Here is a 19,394-nt window from a genome sequence, read left to right on the forward strand (position 1 = left end):
TGAATCACCACAAAACACGGCAACAACTGCAGTTTCCTTTCTAGGATCAATAAAGTATTTCTGATTCTGATCTAAAAACATCTAATGACCAATAGAAAAGAATTAAAAACGAAGTCAAATCAAATAAAGAGACCTTTAACCCAGCAAAGAATCATTTAATTAATTAGAGTCATTTAACCAAGCAAAGAACCTTTTACCCAAGCAAAGAATCTTTTAACCAAACAAAGAATCTTTTAACCAAGCAAAGAATCTTTTAACCAAACAAAGAATCTTTTACCCAAGCAAAGAATCTTTTAACCAAGCAAATAATCTTTTTCCCAAGCAAAAAATCTTTTAACCAAACAAAGAATCTTTTACCCAAGCAAAGAATCTTTTAACCAAACAAAGAATCTTTTACCCAAACAAAGAATCTTTTACCCAAGCAAAGAATCTTTTAACCAAGCAAAGAATCTTTTAACCAAGCAAAAAATCTTTTTCCCAAGCAAAGAATCTTTTAACCAAGCGAAGAATCTTTTACCCAAGCAAATAATCTTTTTTTACCAAGTAAGGAATCATTTAAGAAGTTGATTATCTGGGTTGTCAGTGCTCGTGCAGTGTGCTGACTCACTACCCTTAAACCTCGTTAAACCTTAAACCAAGTTCTTCTACACGCGATGCAAATCAGAAAAAAAAAGATCTTACTTCCAAACTTTTTTGGGGGGTTTATATCTTTAGTATGACCTTAAAATCATACAAAACAAAAGAGGAATTACTGACTTCTACATTGAGCAACACGGTGGTGAAAAGACTGTGATGCTCCTAGGCTTCGAGGTTTCCAACCCTGCCATCAATACCTCGTGCTCTAACCACTGAGACACCACTGACCCACAATCCTGAGGGATGGGGTAATCTAACTAAACTCACACCTAGAGAAACACCTTTAATCATGTCATTTTAGAGCAGAACTGAACACTGTCTGTATTTTAACGTCTGCAATCTTTCCTATGTCGTCATCATCAGCCTAAAACGACTCGATTGCTCCTGTGATGCTCCTAGACTTCCATGTCTTCCATGCTTTAACCAAGCAAAGAACCATTTAACCAAGCAAAGAACCATTTAATCAAGCAAAGAATATTTTAACCAAGCGAAGAACCATTTAACCAAGCAAAGAACCATTTAATCAAGCAAAGAATATTTTAACCAAGCGAAGAACCATTTAATCAAGCAGAGAACCTTTTAACCAAGCAAAGAATCTTTTAACCAAGCAAAGAACCATTTAACCAAGCAAAGAACATTTTAACCAAGCGAAGAACCATTTAATCAAGCAGAGAACCTTTTAACCAAGCAAAGAATCTTTTAACCAAGCAAAGAATCTTTTAACCAAGCGAAGATTCTTTTAACCAAGCAAAGATTCTTTTAACCAAGCAAAGAATCTTTTAATCAAGCAGAGAACCTTTTAACCAAGCAAAGAATCTTTTAACCAAGCAAAGAACCATTTAACCAAGCAAAGAATCTTTTAACCAAGCAAAGAATCTTTTAACCAAGGAAAGAATCTTTTAATCAAGCAGAGAACCTTTTAACCAAGCAAAGAATCTTTTAACCAAGCGAAGAATCTTTTAACCAAGCAAAGAATCTTTTAACCAAGCGAAGATTCTTTTAACCAAGCAAAGATTCTTTTAACCAAGCAAAGAATCTTTTAATCAAGCAGAGAACCTTTTAACCAAGCAAAGAATCTTTTAACCAAGCAAAGAACCATTTAACCAAGCGAAGAACCATTTAATCAAGCAGAGAACCTTTTAACCAAGCAAAGAATCTTTTAACCAAGCGAAGAATCTTTTAACCAAGCGAAGAATCTTTTAACCAAGCAAAGATTCTTTTAACCAAGCAAAGAATCTTTTAACCAAGGAAAGAATCTTTTAACCAAGCGAAGAACCTTTTAATTAACTAGAGTCATTTAACCAAGCAAATAATTTTTTAACCAAGTAAAGGTTTCCCCTCCACTGAAAACTAACTCACCTGCTCTGAGATGTTTCAGTGATGTTCCTTCAACCAGTGAATGTTGTGTTGAGTCTGTTTATGCTGCTCTCTGTTCCTTCAGACTGGATGAAGCTCGGCTACCCTTCAGTTCATGTGTCAGAAAGTATCTCCTCTACCTGTTAAATACGAGGTTCTGTAAAGTAAAGGTGTGGTGGATCTGACACATGGAGCTCACTCTGCTGATTGGATCTGATTGGAGATTCCTGTGTGTGAAGCTCTGAAAGGTGGAGGTCAGGAGTGAGTTTAGAGCTCCTGCTGTTTTTCTCTTTTAGAAGAAAGCTGAAGAAACTTCTCTAGTGTGAGGAAGATCTACAGGAGCAGGATGGAGATGTCAGCGAGGACTGAGGACGTGTACCAGACTCTCTACCATCCTCCAGTAGTGAAGAACACACACCCACCAAACGGTGAGACGCAGCCTTACCCAGCACCATGTAGAAACTGTTGCATTCTGTCCACTCACTGTCCACTCTTTTTATTAGACACTCCTACCTAGCTGGCCCATCTTGTAGATGAAGATAAAGGCAGAGACAGAAGCTCTGTATTTGCTGCTGCACAGTGTGTGTTGGTCATCCTCTAGTCCTTCATCAGTGCCCACAGGACGCTGCCCACAGGACACTGTAGGCTGGATATTTCTGGTTGGTGGACTATTTTCTGTCCAGCAGTGACACTGATGGGTTTAAACACTCCAGCAGCACTGCTGCGTCTGATCCACTTGTACCACCAGCAGTGCAACACACACTACTAACACACTCACCACCACCAGGTCAGTCAGTGTCTCTGCACTGCTGAGAATGACCATCCACCCAAATACTACAGTCTGCTCTGTAGTGGTCAGTCCTGTGAGGTCCTGACCACTGAAGAATAAACAGGCTGAAGGGGGGCTGATAATAGAGTCTGCAGAGAGACAGATGGAGACACACTGCTGCTGTACGGTCAGTGGAGCTGGTAGGATGGACAGTGAGTGTAGAAACAATAACATATTGATATAGTTAGAGATGGTTGGTGCACAGGACTCTTATCTGCTCAGAGGTCCGAGACCTCTATCATGGTAGTCAGGAAGCTACTAATTAAGCAGTGGAAATCATCCAAAGCCTCCATCTTCTGTCAATGGCATCAGTAACTACATCTAGTGGCCTCTTATGAGAGACTGTCTTCTAGTTTCTTAAGAAGTGGCAGAAACTCCTGGATCACACTGGGAGAAAATGAACGTGGCTGGCTCAGAACCACTGACCCCTTCTTGTAGTATTGTCAAACAGTTATCCAAATGAACACATACACAATCATGTGATCTGTCAAAGCAGTAGCAGTATTTTCACCTTTTCTTTTTAATGATAATTACTGGTCAAATTAACGTTAATTGTTTATTTCAATTAATTAAAATAATGCAAGAAAAAAATTACGCTAATGAATTGCTTCCTTGGTGACCTGGTGCATCATCAGCTGTTTTGATCACTACAACACAATGGAGGCAAACAGAACCGCTCTACCTGACCCCCTTAATGGCGCACTTACCTTTAAAAAATACCCAGACAGAGCTTTATATAGAAGCACTGTGCTCTGCAGTTTCTGCAGCAAGGAATTTTCGTACAACCGGAGAACTTCCAGCCTGAAATATCACCTCAGCCTAAAGCACTTATCCATGAAACCGGAGGTCCAATCCAGCACAGTGCATGATGCTACAGCTAGCAGCCAACCTCGTCAAGCCACACTGGACCAGGCCTTCACACGCAGACTAAGTAAGACTACCAGAGACCAACTAACAAACTCTATTGCAAAATGGATTGCGAATATGGATTGTAGACCAGTTTTGAGGGTAGAGGACCGAGGGCTAGTCCAGGTCCAAGGATCCAATTCATCAAAATTAGGCGTAGCAGCGGGAACCCAATCCCAACAAGCCTATACTTTCATAACTAAAAGTGATGAATGTGATTAATTTAGATTAGTTAATCAAAAAGCTTGTAGTTAATTAGATTATTTTTTTTAATGGCTTGACAGCACTGATAATTGTGGCTAATTTTGATGCCTACTGACTTCCACCTCTATCCATCTCTCCAACAGAGTCAGCAAGGGGCACCAAGTTGATGGTGATGCTGTTGGTCTTCAACTCTCTGTTCCTGATCGTTATATTGATCCTGATTGGACATTTCAGTAAGTCTTTTAGTCTTTTAGATAATATTGTACCTTGGAGGCTCCTCTCAGATGAACCAGCTCGTCTAAGTATTTGCATAACTTCCTAGTTTGAAGCTTCTGTGCAGGCCTGTCATAAAGTCAGGTCAGTTCAGGTCAGAGTCAGACTGATCCTCAACCTTCTCCATCTGTACCTCGTTTGTTGTTCAGTTCTGATGAGGGTTGATCACTGGGTTTGCTATGTGTGTGTTGTTTTTCAGGGCTGGGATTGGAGGAGAATAAAGGGGTGTGGCTTCTTCATGATAATTCTTTCTACTTCATCTGGGAGGCAGAAGGGAACTGTTCTAAAGCAGGGAACTACTGTAGCGCCAAAGCAGACAACATCAGACTGGCTGTTTTAACACCGAAACTGAGGGTAATTTACCATCTGTGTAACGATGATAGTAACTATATTTAGTCACCAGATTCATATTATGAGAGCACGTATGTGAGTCACTAACAAATACCTAGCAACACCCCTCAAACCACCAGCGATACCCTAGAAACCACTTAACAAATACGTAGTGACACCCTTCCAACCACATAGGAATACCCTGCACTAAATACAGTACTGTCCATATACTACTATACTACAGTAATGATGACTAGTTGAGCCTCATTCGTACATTAAATTTGCTTCACAAACCAAACTTACTGTTCATCCTCTTATTATTCTTTAATATAAACTAGCAACCACCAATACCATAGAAACCCAATAACAAAAAGCTGGCAACACCATACCCCAGAAACCTAGCAACACCTAAAAACCACCTAGAAATACCATAGAAACCACCTAACAAATACCTAGCAGCACCATGTCAACCACCTGGCAATAGCTAGAAACTACCTAACAAACACATAGCAAACATCTAGTAATGCCACCTAACACATACCTGTGAACACCCTAGAAAGCACATTTCTTATACCTAGCAACACCCAAATGACCACCTAGCAATACCCTAGAAACGTCCTATAAACATTACCTAGCAACTTCATTTTTACATGATTAAACTGGCTTCATAAAGCCAACTGACAGTTCATCTTATTATTATTATTGCTCATAGTATTCCATAAATATAAACTAGCAACGCCCTAGCAACCACACAGCAATACCCTAGAAATGACCTAACACATACATATCAACACCATAGCAACCACCCTGTAATGCCTACTTTAAATGCACTGTGTGTGTGTGTGTGTGTGTGTGTGTGTGTGCAGGACTGGCTGATTACTCAGGCTAAAGGAAGAAGGCTGCTGGTTGCAGAGGTGAGCTTCAACCCCAGTGTAGGGTACGACTGATGACATCACTGATGAGCTCAGTGGTGTAAAACACAATAATGGTGTTGAACAGTAAAGGTGTGTGTGTGAGTGTGTTTGTGTGAGTGTGTGTGTGTGTGTGTGTGTGTGTGTGTGTGTAGCAGAGAGCTCTGGGTGAGATGATGAACTGACTGCAGCTGTAACTCTACAGGATGAGAGTCTGAGTGGGTGTAAACTGGTGGGTGATCCGGTACGCTTGGAGACGCCTTTCACCCCTGGAGAAGAGCAAGGCTGGGTGTGTGAGCACCAGCACGAGGTAAAGGGGCGTGGCTTACAGCAGAGGTCACTAATAGGCAGAATCAGACGCTGTCCTCTCTGGACCAGGACCTAAAATCGACTAACTGTAAAACCAGGCCACTTACACTTACCAATCACATGCGGTGTATATGTATCACACTTGATGCTACTCAGCCAATCAGATCTGTGTGTTATGATGATGGATGAGGTTCCTTCTCATGGCGGCTCCAAAAGGAGAGCAGTAGAGGGAAAACCGAGGCTCTTCTGAACCCGTAGGGCTCATGTGCTCAGAGACCGTGGCCATCATTAAAAGCAGTGATGTGGGGCGGGACTACGAGATTGGTTGGTGGTTGGTGGTTGGTGTGGCGCAACAGATAACACCACTACCTGCTGGTGAGCTACCTCACCACGTGGGAGACTGGGGTTCAATTCCCGGGCTGGGTGACTGTGCTGCGCTACACCAATAAGAGTCCTTGGGCAAGACTCCTAACACTGCATTGGCTCTCCTCTGTAATACGAGTAACCTTGTAAGTCGCTCTGGATAAGAACGTCAGCTAAATGCCATAAATGCCATAAAATGCGACGAGTTATTAAAGATGGACAGAAGTGAGGAGCTCCACAGGTGGGGGAAATGCTTGTAGACCTGAAGTCTAGGGTTTGTAGCCTCCGTCAGAATGAGTGAGCTTCAGCATGGGTCTGCTCTTCATTAGCCTAGGAGATGGATTATTAGAATATTAATGGCCTTTGTTGGTGGACCAGGGTTCGATTCCCGGTCTGGGTGACTATGCTGCGCTACACCAATAAGAGTCCTTGGGCAAGACTCCTAACACTACATTAGCCCACCTCTGTAATACGAGTTACCTTGTAAGTCGCTCTGGATAAGATTTAGCGTCTGCTAAATGTAATAAATGTAAATGTAAAAAAGTGGCCAGTGACTGAAAGCACAGGGTAGGGGTTTCTAATATAGTGGCCAATTGGTCAGGTTTAGAGTGAGATACTGACCATAAATACTGCAGAAATAAACAGAATTGTAATTGAACTGTATTTGTATTTGATTGGATATTCAGCTGTTGACTTCATTAACAGGAAATGAACAGGCCCTGAATCATAACACAGTTTAGATATATTAATGTTCTGAACATCGGCTTGAGGAACTTTTCTCTAGCTTATTCAATTTTTGATGAAATACCCCAGTTCATCCTGTTTTACAGATATTATTTGGACCACCTGGACCACCTGGACCACCTGGACCAGCAGGACCCACAGGACCAGCAGGACCACGTGGATTTTCTGGACCACCTGGACTACCTGGACCTCCTGGACCTCCTGGACCAAAGTAATGTTGCAAGTTCCATGTGAAAACACCTTCATTCCCTGAGCAGTAGACTGTAATCTGAGTAGACTACGGTACATCTCACAGTCTGCTTTTACACCCTTAATAACCAAGCCTCTGCTTTTTCTAATGATCCAGTGATGATCATGACCATGATCTCAGTTTCTTTTCAGGTTTATAAAATAAGGAGAAAGCAGCGTGGTGTGTGAAGGGTGTGTGGACGATTAGACTCCCCTGTTGTTGATTTAGGAAATTCAGTGACTGTAAATGTACTGTAAACTACAGTGACCCCTGATTACCACCAGAGGGCAGCATAGACTTTCAGGCTACAGCTTCAGTTATTATCTCCTCCAAAACCTGAAGCTGGAGTAAGCCAAGACTAAATGATCAGACTAAGTGATCAAAGTAAATGATCAGACTAAATTATCAGACTAAGTGATCAAAGTAAATGATCAGACTAAGCGATCAGACTAAGTAATAGCCAAGCAAGGAGGTTTAAAGTTGGGGGAGATATTTGTAGACCAGCATGGGTCTGCTCTTAGCTCCTTCTTAATTAGCCATAGTAGATGAATTATTAGAATATTAATTGGACCCTCTGGTGGTGGATAAGGGTCACTGCAGTTTTCACACCACTGATCAGAGTTGATATATAAGTAGAAGAACGAGGTGTTTCTAATAAAGTGGCCAGTGTTAGCTACAGACCTCCAGACCTCGTATGTGCTTCATTAGTGATGAGATAATGAGGGAACAGGCCACACCTGACCATTAAACTGCTTATCAGGTAATAGTCTGATTCTGAGTCTGTGTGAATGGAGGAACTGTGTAAAAATGGCTGGAATTCTGAAAATACTCGAATTAAAGCTGAAAGTCTGAACTTCAGTCACATCTTAAGTTCTTCATTTCAAATCCACTGGGATTGTCTACAGAGATAAAGATACAACAGTACAGAACAGTTGTGTCACTGTCCAAATACTTACGGACCTGACTGTGTGTATGCTATGTATTGTCGCTGTGTCACTTTTCACTTTTCTCCATAATGTGAATCTGCAGTTGTTCTTTATACTGTCTCCGAATTTCATGATGAACGGACCAATAGAAACGCTCCAACATGACTCTAAGTAATAATGTCTACCTTGACTTCCATTGAGAGCTAATAAGGATTTTTCCTTCTTATGTAAAGCTTATATTTTGGAGATTCAAGGCTTTTGAATGACTGCAACTATTGTCTATATATTGATAAATACATGTATTTGATGTACGGTCATGTGGGAAAAAGAGGACACCCCTAAGAAGCTGTGTCTTTTTGAACAGATTTTAACATCTGGACATTTGATCAATAAGACAAGACCTCCATATTCACCATTAGTATCAATTACTGTGTTGGACACAGATGGATTTTGGCCTCCACCTTTAACCCAGCCATGCAGTAAACACACACACTAGCAATAGGCACCAGGGGATTAGGGCCTAGCTCAAGGGCCCAACAGTGGCAACTTTCCAAACCCAGATATCTCACCCCAACCCTGCCATCAATACCTCCTGCTCAAACCACTGAGCCACCACTGACCCACAATCCTGAGGGATGGAGGTAACCTACCAATTTATAGCAGGACTGAACGCTGTCTGTATTTTAACGTCTGCAATCTTTCCTACGTCGTCATCATCGGCCTAAACCGACTCCACCGTCCTCCTGAAGATGGGGTGAGTGCTTGAGGTAAACAGTGCTGACCTTAGTCAGTTGTTTTTATTAGATGGATGGATACTTTATTGATCCCAAAGGAACTTTAGCAGCCAGTAGCAGTTACACAATACAGCACAGTAATACAGTACAATAATTACAATAATAACAGTAAAAAACAGGTCCTCCCCTGCCACCACCCCCCATGTCAGAGCAGCTGCACACCCTCCTACCACTGCTACCTGTCTAATGATCATGTTAAACCTAAATGGACTCTTAACTATCTGCCACTATTATTATCACCACTATTACCCATCATTCCTCTCATTACTCTGACCATCACCGCCATGACTACAGTATATTAAGTTATTCTACACCATGATTATTATATTATGATTATGAATATGCTGCACACCTTTATTCAGATGACAATACTGAATAAATATGTGCATGTATTGTTATTAAAGTAAAGTAAAGTGTCAATTATTGTCTGTTTAAGTGTATGAACAGGTATTTTGTCAGTTTTAGTCATGCAAAAACCTCCATATCTCCAGAACATCAGCTTCACAGAAGGAGGAACAAACCTTCTGAACTGTTAATGTAGAAAGACTGTATTTCAGGTCATTTTGGAGCATTTCTATTGCTTCAATCATCCAGAAATTCAGTACAAAGAACACCTGCCGGATTCACATTGTGGAGAAAAGGTGAGAATCAGCAGATAATGGGGATACAATGAGGTGTAGGTCAGATCAGGAAGACTCTAGAGAAGGAGACTAGAGATTCAGACTGATCGAGATTCAAAAAGAGGACAGAACTTCTGCTTTTGAACCACAGCATAGCATCATTTCGTCATGGGAAGTTCTGGATTTTGCAACACATCTGTCATATCCTTTAGAACCACTCTCCTGAACTCATCCTGTCATGCTTTAGCAAACGCAACCAACGTACCACATCTGTAAGAAAGATTTACAGGAGGACATTTTTACCTGTAGCTGAAAGGTTTACTGTTTTTAGAAGGCCTGAAGACGACTCCGCTCAGAGCGCCGGCAGTGAACGGTAGGTGAACACAGTGATACACTCACATTCGGTTAGATTAGAGGTAGCAGCCACTTCGAAAAAATGGGGTCGGCAAGATGAAGTCGGTAACGTCCCATACAACTGGTCAGGGCATTTGCGTTCACACATACAGCTCCTCCGGGTAATGTCCAGAAAGGTTACAGTGCACATCTAAAAAGGGTTAAGCTTAGTAAAATGGGACAGTTTGGGATTTTTTACTTCTTAGTATAATAATACATATATAACAATAATAATTTTAAAACAGTTAACTGAGAATATACCCCCAAAACCTTTTTGTGAGGATATTAAAATAAGAATAAATACAAATCTATAGATTTATAATCTTTCAAACATGAAATACTTTTACTATTTCTCACTATTAGAAGTAAAAAAAATAAAATAAAGCAAACAGGAAACCGAAGTATCAGGAACAAACACTGAGGGAACAACAAACCTAACAAACAGCCACACTAACACCATGAATCACCACAAAACACGGCAACAACTGCAGTTTCCTTTCTAGGATCAATAAAGTATTTCTGATTCTGATCTAAAAACATCTAATGACCAATAGAAAAGAATTAAAAACGAAGTCAAATCAAATAAAGAGACCTTTAACCCAGCAAAGAATCATTTAATTAATTAGAGTCATTTAACCAAGCAAAGAACCTTTTACCCAAGCAAAGAATCTTTTAACCAAACAAAGAATCTTTTAACCAAGCAAAGAATCTTTTAACCAAACAAAGAATCTTTTACCCAAGCAAAGAATCTTTTAACCAAGCAAATAATCTTTTTCCCAAGCAAAAAATCTTTTAACCAAACAAAGAATCTTTTACCCAAGCAAAGAATCTTTTAACCAAACAAAGAATCTTTTACCCAAACAAAGAATCTTTTACCCAAGCAAAGAATCTTTTAACCAAGCAAAGAATCTTTTAACCAAGCAAAAAATCTTTTTCCCAAGCAAAGAATCTTTTAACCAAGCGAAGAATCTTTTACCCAAGCAAATAATCTTTTTTTACCAAGTAAGGAATCATTTAAGAAGTTGATTATCTGGGTTGTCAGTGCTCGTGCAGTGTGCTGACTCACTACCCTTAAACCTCGTTAAACCTTAAACCAAGTTCTTCTACACGCGATGCAAATCAGAAAAAAAAAGATCTTACTTCCAAACTTTTTTGGGGGGTTTATATCTTTAGTATGACCTTAAAATCATACAAAACAAAAGAGGAATTACTGACTTCTACATTGAGCAACACGGTGGTGAAAAGACTGTGATGCTCCTAGGCTTCGAGGTTTCCAACCCTGCCATCAATACCTCGTGCTCTAACCACTGAGACACCACTGACCCACAATCCTGAGGGATGGGGTAATCTAACTAAACTCACACCTAGAGAAACACCTTTAATCATGTCATTTTAGAGCAGAACTGAACACTGTCTGTATTTTAACGTCTGCAATCTTTCCTATGTCGTCATCATCAGCCTAAAACGACTCGATTGCTCCTGTGATGCTCCTAGACTTCCATGTCTTCCATGCTTTAACCAAGCAAAGAACCATTTAACCAAGCAAAGAACCATTTAATCAAGCAAAGAATATTTTAACCAAGCGAAGAACCATTTAACCAAGCAAAGAACCATTTAATCAAGCAAAGAATATTTTAACCAAGCGAAGAACCATTTAATCAAGCAGAGAACCTTTTAACCAAGCAAAGAATCTTTTAACCAAGCAAAGAACCATTTAACCAAGCAAAGAACATTTTAACCAAGCGAAGAACCATTTAATCAAGCAGAGAACCTTTTAACCAAGCAAAGAATCTTTTAACCAAGCAAAGAATCTTTTAACCAAGCGAAGATTCTTTTAACCAAGCAAAGATTCTTTTAACCAAGCAAAGAATCTTTTAATCAAGCAGAGAACCTTTTAACCAAGCAAAGAATCTTTTAACCAAGCAAAGAACCATTTAACCAAGCAAAGAATCTTTTAACCAAGCAAAGAATCTTTTAACCAAGGAAAGAATCTTTTAATCAAGCAGAGAACCTTTTAACCAAGCAAAGAATCTTTTAACCAAGCGAAGAATCTTTTAACCAAGCAAAGAATCTTTTAACCAAGCGAAGATTCTTTTAACCAAGCAAAGATTCTTTTAACCAAGCAAAGAATCTTTTAATCAAGCAGAGAACCTTTTAACCAAGCAAAGAATCTTTTAACCAAGCAAAGAACCATTTAACCAAGCGAAGAACCATTTAATCAAGCAGAGAACCTTTTAACCAAGCAAAGAATCTTTTAACCAAGCGAAGAATCTTTTAACCAAGCGAAGAATCTTTTAACCAAGCAAAGATTCTTTTAACCAAGCAAAGAATCTTTTAACCAAGGAAAGAATCTTTTAACCAAGCGAAGAACCTTTTAATTAACTAGAGTCATTTAACCAAGCAAATAATTTTTTAACCAAGTAAAGGTTTCCCCTCCACTGAAAACTAACTCACCTGCTCTGAGATGTTTCAGTGATGTTCCTTCAACCAGTGAATGTTGTGTTGAGTCTGTTTATGCTGCTCTCTGTTCCTTCAGACTGGATGAAGCTCGGCTACCCTTCAGTTCATGTGTCAGAAAGTATCTCCTCTACCTGTTAAATACGAGGTTCTGTAAAGTAAAGGTGTGGTGGATCTGACACATGGAGCTCACTCTGCTGATTGGATCTGATTGGAGATTCCTGTGTGTGAAGCTCTGAAAGGTGGAGGTCAGGAGTGAGTTTAGAGCTCCTGCTGTTTTTCTCTTTTAGAAGAAAGCTGAAGAAACTTCTCTAGTGTGAGGAAGATCTACAGGAGCAGGATGGAGATGTCAGCGAGGACTGAGGACGTGTACCAGACTCTCTACCATCCTCCAGTAGTGAAGAACACACACCCACCAAACGGTGAGACGCAGCCTTACCCAGCACCATGTAGAAACTGTTGCATTCTGTCCACTCACTGTCCACTCTTTATTATTAGACACTCCTACCTAGCTGGCCCATCTTGTAGATGAAGATAAAGGCAGAGACAGAAGCTCTGTATTTGCTGCTGCACAGTGTGTGTTGGTCATCCTCTAGTCCTTCATCAGTGCCCACAGGACGCTGCCCACAGGACACTGTAGGCTGGATATTTCTGGTTGGTGGACTATTCTCTGTCCAGCAGTGACACTGATGGGTTTAAACACTCCAGCAGCACTGCTGCGTCTGATCCACTTGTACCACCAGCAGTGCAACACACACTACTAACACACTCACCACCACCAGGTCAGTCAGTGTCTCTGCACTGCTGAGAATGACCATCCACCCAAATACTACAGTCTGCTCTGTAGTGGTCAGTCCTGTGAGGTCCTGACCACTGAAGAATAAACAGGCTGAAGGGGGGCTGATAATAGAGTCTGCAGAGAGACAGATGGAGACACACTGCTGCTGTACGGTCAGTGGAGCTGGTAGGATGGACAGTGAGTGTAGAAACAATAACATATTGATATAGTTAGAGATGGTTGGTGCACAGGACTCTTATCTGCTCAGAGGTCCGAGACCTCTATCATGGTAGTCAGGAAGCTACTAATTAAGCAGTGGAAATCATCCAAAGCCTCCATCTTCTGTCAATGGCATCAGTAACTACATCTAGTGGCCTCTTATGAGAGACTGTCTTCTAGTTTCTTAAGAAGTGGCAGAAACTCCTGGATCACACAGGGAGAAAATGAACGTGGCTGGCTCAGAACCACTGACCCCTTCTTGTAGTATTGTCAAACAGTTATCCAAATGAACACATACACAATCATGTGATCTGTCAAAGCAGTAGCAGTATTTTCACCTTTTCTTTTTAATGATAATTACTGGTCAAATTAACGTTAATTGTTTATTTCAATTAATTAAAATAATGCAAGAAAAAAATTACGCTAATGAATTGCTTCCTTGGTGACCTGGTGCATCATCAGCTGTTTTGATCACTACAACACAATGGAGGCAAACAGAACCGCTCTACCTGACCCCCTTAATGGCGCACTTACCTTTAAAAAATACCCAGACAGAGCTTTATATAGAAGCACTGTGCTCTGCAGTTTCTGCAGCAAGGAATTTTCGTACAACCGGAGAACTTCCAGCCTGAAATATCACCTCAGCCTAAAGCACTTATCCATGAAACCGGAGGTCCAATCCAGCACAGTGCATGATGCTACAGCTAGCAGCCAACCTCGTCAAGCCACACTGGACCAGGCCTTCACACGCAGACAAGTAAGACTACCAGAGACCAACTAACAAACTCTATTGCAAAATGGATTGCGAATATGGATTGTAGACCAGTTTTGAGGGTAGAGGACCGAGGGCTAGTCCAGGTCCAAGGATCCAATTCATCAAAATTAGGCGTAGCAGCGGGAACCCAATCCCAACAAGCCTATACTTTCATAACTAAAAGTGATGAATGTGATTAATTTAGATTAGTTAATCAAAAAGCTTGTAGTTAATTAGATTATTTTTTTAATGGCTTGACAGCACTGATAATTGTGGCTAATTTTGATGCCTACTGACTTCCACCTCTATCCATCTCTCCAACAGAGTCAGCAAGGGGCACCAAGTTGATGGTGATGCTGTTGGTCTTCAACTCTCTGTTCCTGATCGTTATATTGATCCTGATTGGACTTTTCAGTAAGTCTTTTAGTCTTTTAGATAATATTGTACCTTGGAGGCTCCTCTCAGATGAACCAGCTCGTCTAAGTATTTGCATAACTTCCTAGTTTGAAGCTTCTGTGCAGGCCTGTCATAAAGTCAGGTCAGTTCAGGTCAGAGTCAGACTGATCCTCAACCTTCTCCATCTGTACCTCGTTTGTTGTTCAGTTCTGATGAGGGTTGATCACTGGGTTTGCTATGTGTGTGTTGTTTTTCAGGGCTGGGATTGGAGGAGAATAAAGGGGTGTGGCTTCTTCATGATAATTCTTTCTACTTCATCTGGGAGGCAGAAGGGAACTGTTCTAAAGCAGGGAACTACTGTAGCGCCAAAGCAGACAACATCAGACTGGCTGTTTTAACACCGAAACTGAGGGTAATTTACCATCTGTGTAACGATGATAGTAACTATATTTAGTCACCAGATTCATATTATGAGAGCACGTATGTGAGTCACTAACAAATACCTAGCAACACCCCTCAAACCACCAGCGATACCCTAGAAACCACTTAACAAATACGTAGTGACACCCTTCCAACCACATAGGAATACCCTGCACTAAATACAGTACTGTCCATATACTACTATACTACAGTAATGATGACTAGTTGAGCCTCATTCGTACATTAAATTTGCTTCACAAACCAAACTTACTGTTCATCCTCTTATTATTCTTTAATATAAACTAGCAACCACCAATACCATAGAAACCCAATAACAAAAAGCTGGCAACACCATACCCCAGAAACCTAGCAACACCTAAAAACCACCTAGAAATACCATAGAAACCACCTAACAAATACCTAGCAGCACCATGTCAACCACCTGGCAATAGCTAGAAACTACCTAACAAACACATAGCAAACATCTAGTAATGCCACCTAACACATACCTGTGAACACCCTAGAAAGCACATTTCTTATACCTAGCAACACCCAAATGACCACCTAGCAATACCCTAGAAACGTCCTATAAACATTACCTAGCAACTTCATTTTTACATGATTAAACTGGCTTCATAAAGCCAACTGACAGTTCATCTTATTATTATTATTGCTCATAGTATTCCATAAATATAAACTAGCAACGCCCTAGCAACCACACAGCAATACCCTAGAAATGACCTAACACATACATATCAACACCATAGCAACCACCCTGTAATGCCTACTTTAAATGCACTGTGTGTGTGTGTGTGTGTGTGTGTGTGTGCAGGACTGGCTGATTACTCAGGCTAAAGGAAGAAGGCTGCTGGTTGCAGAGGTGAGCTTCAACCCCAGTGTAGGGTACGACTGATGACATCACTGATGAGCTCAGTGGTGTAAAACACAATAATGGTGTTGAACAGTAAAGGTGTGTGTGTGAGTGTGTTTGTGTGAGTGTGTGTGTGTGTGTGTGTGTGTGTGTGTGTGTGTGTAGCAGAGAGCTCTGGGTGAGATGATGAACTGACTGCAGCTGTAACTCTACAGGATGAGAGTCTGAGTGGGTGTAAACTGGTGGGTGATCCGGTACGCTTGGAGACGCCTTTCACCCCTGGAGAAGAGCAAGGCTGGGTGTGTGAGCACCAGCACGAGGTAAAGGGGCGTGGCTTACAGCAGAGGTCACTAATAGGCAGAATCAGACGCTGTCCTCTCTGGACCAGGACCTAAAACCGACTAACTGTAAAACCAGGCCACTTACAGACCAATCACATGCGGTGTATATGTATCACACTTGATGCTACTCAGCCAATCAGATCTGTGTGTTATGATGATGGATGAGGTTCCTTCTCATGGCGGCTCCAAAAGGAGAGCAGTAGAGGGAAAACCGAGGCTCTTCTGAACCCGTAGGGCTCATGTGCTCAGAGACCGTGGCCATCATTAAAAGCAGTGATGTGGGGCGGGACTACGAGATTGGTTGGTGGTTGGTGGTTGGTGTGGCGCAACAGATAACACCACTACCTGCTGGTGAGCTACCTCACCACGTGGGAGACTGGGGTTCAATTCCCGGGCTGGGTGACTGTGCTGCGCTACACCAATAAGAGTCCTTGGGCAAGACTCCTAACACTGCATTGGCTCTCCTCTGTAATACGAGTAACCTTGTAAGTCGCTCTGGATAAGAACGTCAGCTAAATGCCATAAATGCCATAAAATGCGACGAGTTATTAAAGATGGACAGAAGTGAGGAGCTCCACAGGTGGGGGAAATGCTTGTAGATCTGAAGTCTAGGGTTTGTAGCCTCCGTCAGAATGAGTGAGCTTCAGCATGGGTCTGCTCTTCATTAGCCTAGGAGATGGATTATTAGAATATTAATGGCCTTTGTTGGTGGACCAGGGTTCGATTCCCGGTCTGGGTGACTATGCTGCGCTACACCAATAAGAGTCCTTGGGCAAGACTCCTAACACTACATTAGCCCACCTCTGTAATACGAGTTACCTTGTAAGTCGCTCTGGATAAGATTTAGCGTCTGCTAAATGTAATAAATGTAAATGTAAAAAAGTGGCCAGTGACTGAAAGCACAGGGTAGGGGTTTCTAATATAGTGGCCAATTGGTCAGGTTTAGAGTGAGATACTGACCATAAATACTGCAGAAATAAACAGAATTGTAATTGAACTGTATTTGTATTTGATTGGATATTCAGCTGTTGACTTCATTAAAAGTTCATTAACAGGAAATGAACAGGCCCTGAATCATAACACAGTTTAGATATATTAATGTTCTGAACATCGGCTTGAGGAACTTTTCTCTAGCTTATTCAATTTTTGATGAAATACCCCAGTTCATCCTGTTTTACAGATATTATTTGGACCACCTGGACCACCTGGACCACCTGGACCACCTGGACCAGCAGGACCCACAGGACCAGCAGGACCACGTGGATTTTCTGGACCACCTGGACTACCTGGACCACCTGGACCTCCTGGACCTCCTGGACCAAAGTAATGTTGCAAGTTCCATGTGAAAACACCTTCATTCCCTGAGCAGTAGACTGTAATCTGAGTAGACTACGGTACATCTCACAGTCTGCTTTTACACCCTTAATAACCAAGCCTCTGCTTTTTCTAATGATCCAGTGATGATCATGACCATGATCTCAGTTTCTTTTCAGGTTTATAAAATAAGGAGAAAGCAGCGTGGTGTGTGAAGGGTGTGTGGACGATTAGACTCCCCTGTTGTTGATTTAGGAAATTCAGTGACTGTAAATGTACTGTAAACTACAGTGACCCCTGATTACCACCAGAGGGCAGCATAGACTTTCAGGTTACAGCTTCAGTTATTATCTCCTCCAAAACCTGAAGCTGGAGTAAGCCAAGACTAAATGATCAGACTAAATGATCAGACTAAGTGATCAAAGTAAATGATCAGACTAAATTATCAGACTAAGTGATCAAAGTAAATGATCAGACTAAGCGATCAGACTAAGTAATAGCCAAGCAAGGAGGTTTAAAGTTGGGGGAGATATTTGTAGACCAGCATGGGTCTGCTCTTAGCTCCTTCTTAATTAGCCATAGTAGATGAATTATTAGAATATTAATTGGACCCTCTGGTGGTGGATAAGGGTCACTGCAGTTTTCACACCACTGATCAGAGTTGATATATAAGTAGAAGAACGAGGTGTTTCTAATAAAGTGGCCAGTGTTAGCTACAGACCTCCAGACCTCGTATGTGCTTCATTAGTGATGAGATAATGAGAGAACAGGCCACACCTGACCATTAAACTGCTTATCAGGTAATAGTCTGATTCTGAGTCTGTGTGAATGGAGGAACTGTGTAAAAATGGCTGGAATTCTGAAAATACTCGAATTAAAGCTGAAAGTCTGAACTTCAGTCACATCTTAAGTTCTTCATTTCAAATCCACTGGGATTGTCTACAGAGATAAAGATACAACAGTACAGAACAGTTGTGTCACTGTCCAAATACTTACGGACCTGACTGTGTGTATGCTATGTATTGTCGCTGTGTCACTTTTCACTTTTCTCCATAATGTGAATCTGCAGTTGTTCTTTATACTGTCTCCGAATTTCATGATGAACGGACCAATAGAAACGCTCCAACATGACTCTAAGTAATAATGTCTACCTTGACTTCCATTGAGAGCTAATAAGGATTTTTCCTTCTTATGTAAAGCTTATATTTTGGAGATTCAAGGCTTTTGAATGACTGCAACTATTGTCTATATATTGATAAATACATGTATTTGATGTACGGTCATGTGGGAAAAAGAGGACACCCCTAAGAAGCTGTGTCTTTTTGAACAGATTTTAACATCTGGACATTTGATCAATAAGACAAGACCTCCATATTCACCATTAGTATCAATTACTGTGTTGGACACAGATGGATTTTGGCCTCCACCTTTAACCCAGCCATGCAGTAAACACACACACTAGCAATAGGCACCAGGGGATTAGGGCCTAGCTCAAGGGCCCAACAGTGGCAACTTTCCAAACCCAGATATCTCACCCCAACCCTGCCATCAATACCTCCTGCTCAAACCACTGAGCCACCACTGACCCACAATCCTGAGGGATGGAGGTAACCTACCAATTTATAGCAGGACTGAACGCTGTCTGTATTTTAACGTCTGCAATCTTTCCTACGTCGTCATCATCGGCCTAAACCGACTCCACCGTCCTCCTGAAGATGGGGTGAGTGCTTGAGGTAAACAGTGCTGACCTTAGTCAGTTGTTTTTATTAGATGGATGGATACTTTATTGATCCCAAAGGAACTTTAGCAGCCAGTAGCAGTTACACAATACAGCACAGTAATACAGTACAATAATTACAATAATAACAGTAAAAAACAGGTCCTCCCCTGCCACCACCCCCCATGTCAGAGCAGCTGCACACCCTCCTACCACTGCTACCTGTCTAATGATCATGTTAAACCTAAATGGACTCTTAACTATCTGCCACTATTATTATCACCACTATTACCCATCATTCCTC

At 41.2% G+C, this 19,394-nt stretch overlaps 2 protein-coding genes across 3 annotated transcripts; both read left to right on the forward strand.

Moving 5' to 3' along the window:
* The first annotated feature begins 2,232 nt into the window (after window positions 1–2,232).
* LOC140537131 (uncharacterized) lies at window positions 2,233–7,095 on the forward strand. Its single transcript, XM_072659341.1, has 6 exons — window positions 2,233–2,420; window positions 4,075–4,164; window positions 4,404–4,558; window positions 5,401–5,448; window positions 5,651–5,755; window positions 6,931–7,095. Exons 1-6 carry the CDS (start codon window positions 2,339–2,341, stop codon window positions 7,093–7,095), a joined length of 645 nt encoding a protein of 214 aa, XP_072515442.1. The 5' UTR covers window positions 2,233–2,338.
* Window positions 7,096–9,701: 2,606 nt separating this feature from the next.
* Window positions 9,702–18,271, forward strand: LOC140565907 (uncharacterized). 2 transcript variants are annotated; one of them, XM_072692158.1, is made up of 7 exons: window positions 9,702–9,803; window positions 12,571–12,702; window positions 14,356–14,445; window positions 14,685–14,839; window positions 15,680–15,727; window positions 15,934–16,038; window positions 17,240–18,271. In XM_072692158.1, exons 2-7 carry the CDS (start codon window positions 12,621–12,623, stop codon window positions 17,384–17,386), a joined length of 627 nt encoding a protein of 208 aa, XP_072548259.1. In that variant the 5' UTR covers window positions 9,702–9,803; window positions 12,571–12,620; the 3' UTR covers window positions 17,387–18,271. The 2 variants fall into 2 exon arrangements, with proteins under 2 accessions (XP_072548259.1, XP_072548349.1); XM_072692248.1 differs by lacking the exon at window positions 9,702–9,803 and having other exon boundaries at window positions 12,507–12,702.
* Window positions 18,272–19,394: the final 1,123 nt, after the last annotated feature.

This window comes from Salminus brasiliensis, chromosome 1 (genome assembly GCF_030463535.1).
Source record: "Salminus brasiliensis chromosome 1, fSalBra1.hap2, whole genome shotgun sequence".
NCBI classification, from domain to species: Eukaryota; Metazoa; Chordata; class Actinopteri; order Characiformes; family Bryconidae; genus Salminus; species Salminus brasiliensis.

What these genes read in the sequence shown, in the direction of transcription:
- LOC140537131 (XM_072659341.1), top strand. Translation starts at nt 2,339, where the DNA reads ATGGAGATGTCAGCGAGGACTGAGGACGTGTACCAGACTCTCTACCAT. An exon ending in GAACACACACCCACCAAACG is followed by an intron (nt 2,421 to 4,074) that starts GTGAGACGCAGC and finishes TCTCTCCAACAG; the next exon opens with AGTCAGCAAGGGGCACCAAG. An exon ending in GAAGGCTGCTGGTTGCAGAG is followed by an intron (nt 5,449 to 5,650) that starts GTGAGCTTCAAC and finishes GTAACTCTACAG; the next exon opens with GATGAGAGTCTGAGTGGGTG.
- LOC140565907 (XM_072692158.1), top strand. Translation starts at nt 12,621, where the DNA reads ATGGAGATGTCAGCGAGGACTGAGGACGTGTACCAGACTCTCTACCAT. An exon ending in TTTTAACACCGAAACTGAGG is followed by an intron (nt 14,840 to 15,679) that starts GTAATTTACCAT and finishes GTGTGTGTGCAG; the next exon opens with GACTGGCTGATTACTCAGGC. An exon ending in GAAGGCTGCTGGTTGCAGAG is followed by an intron (nt 15,728 to 15,933) that starts GTGAGCTTCAAC and finishes GTAACTCTACAG; the next exon opens with GATGAGAGTCTGAGTGGGTG.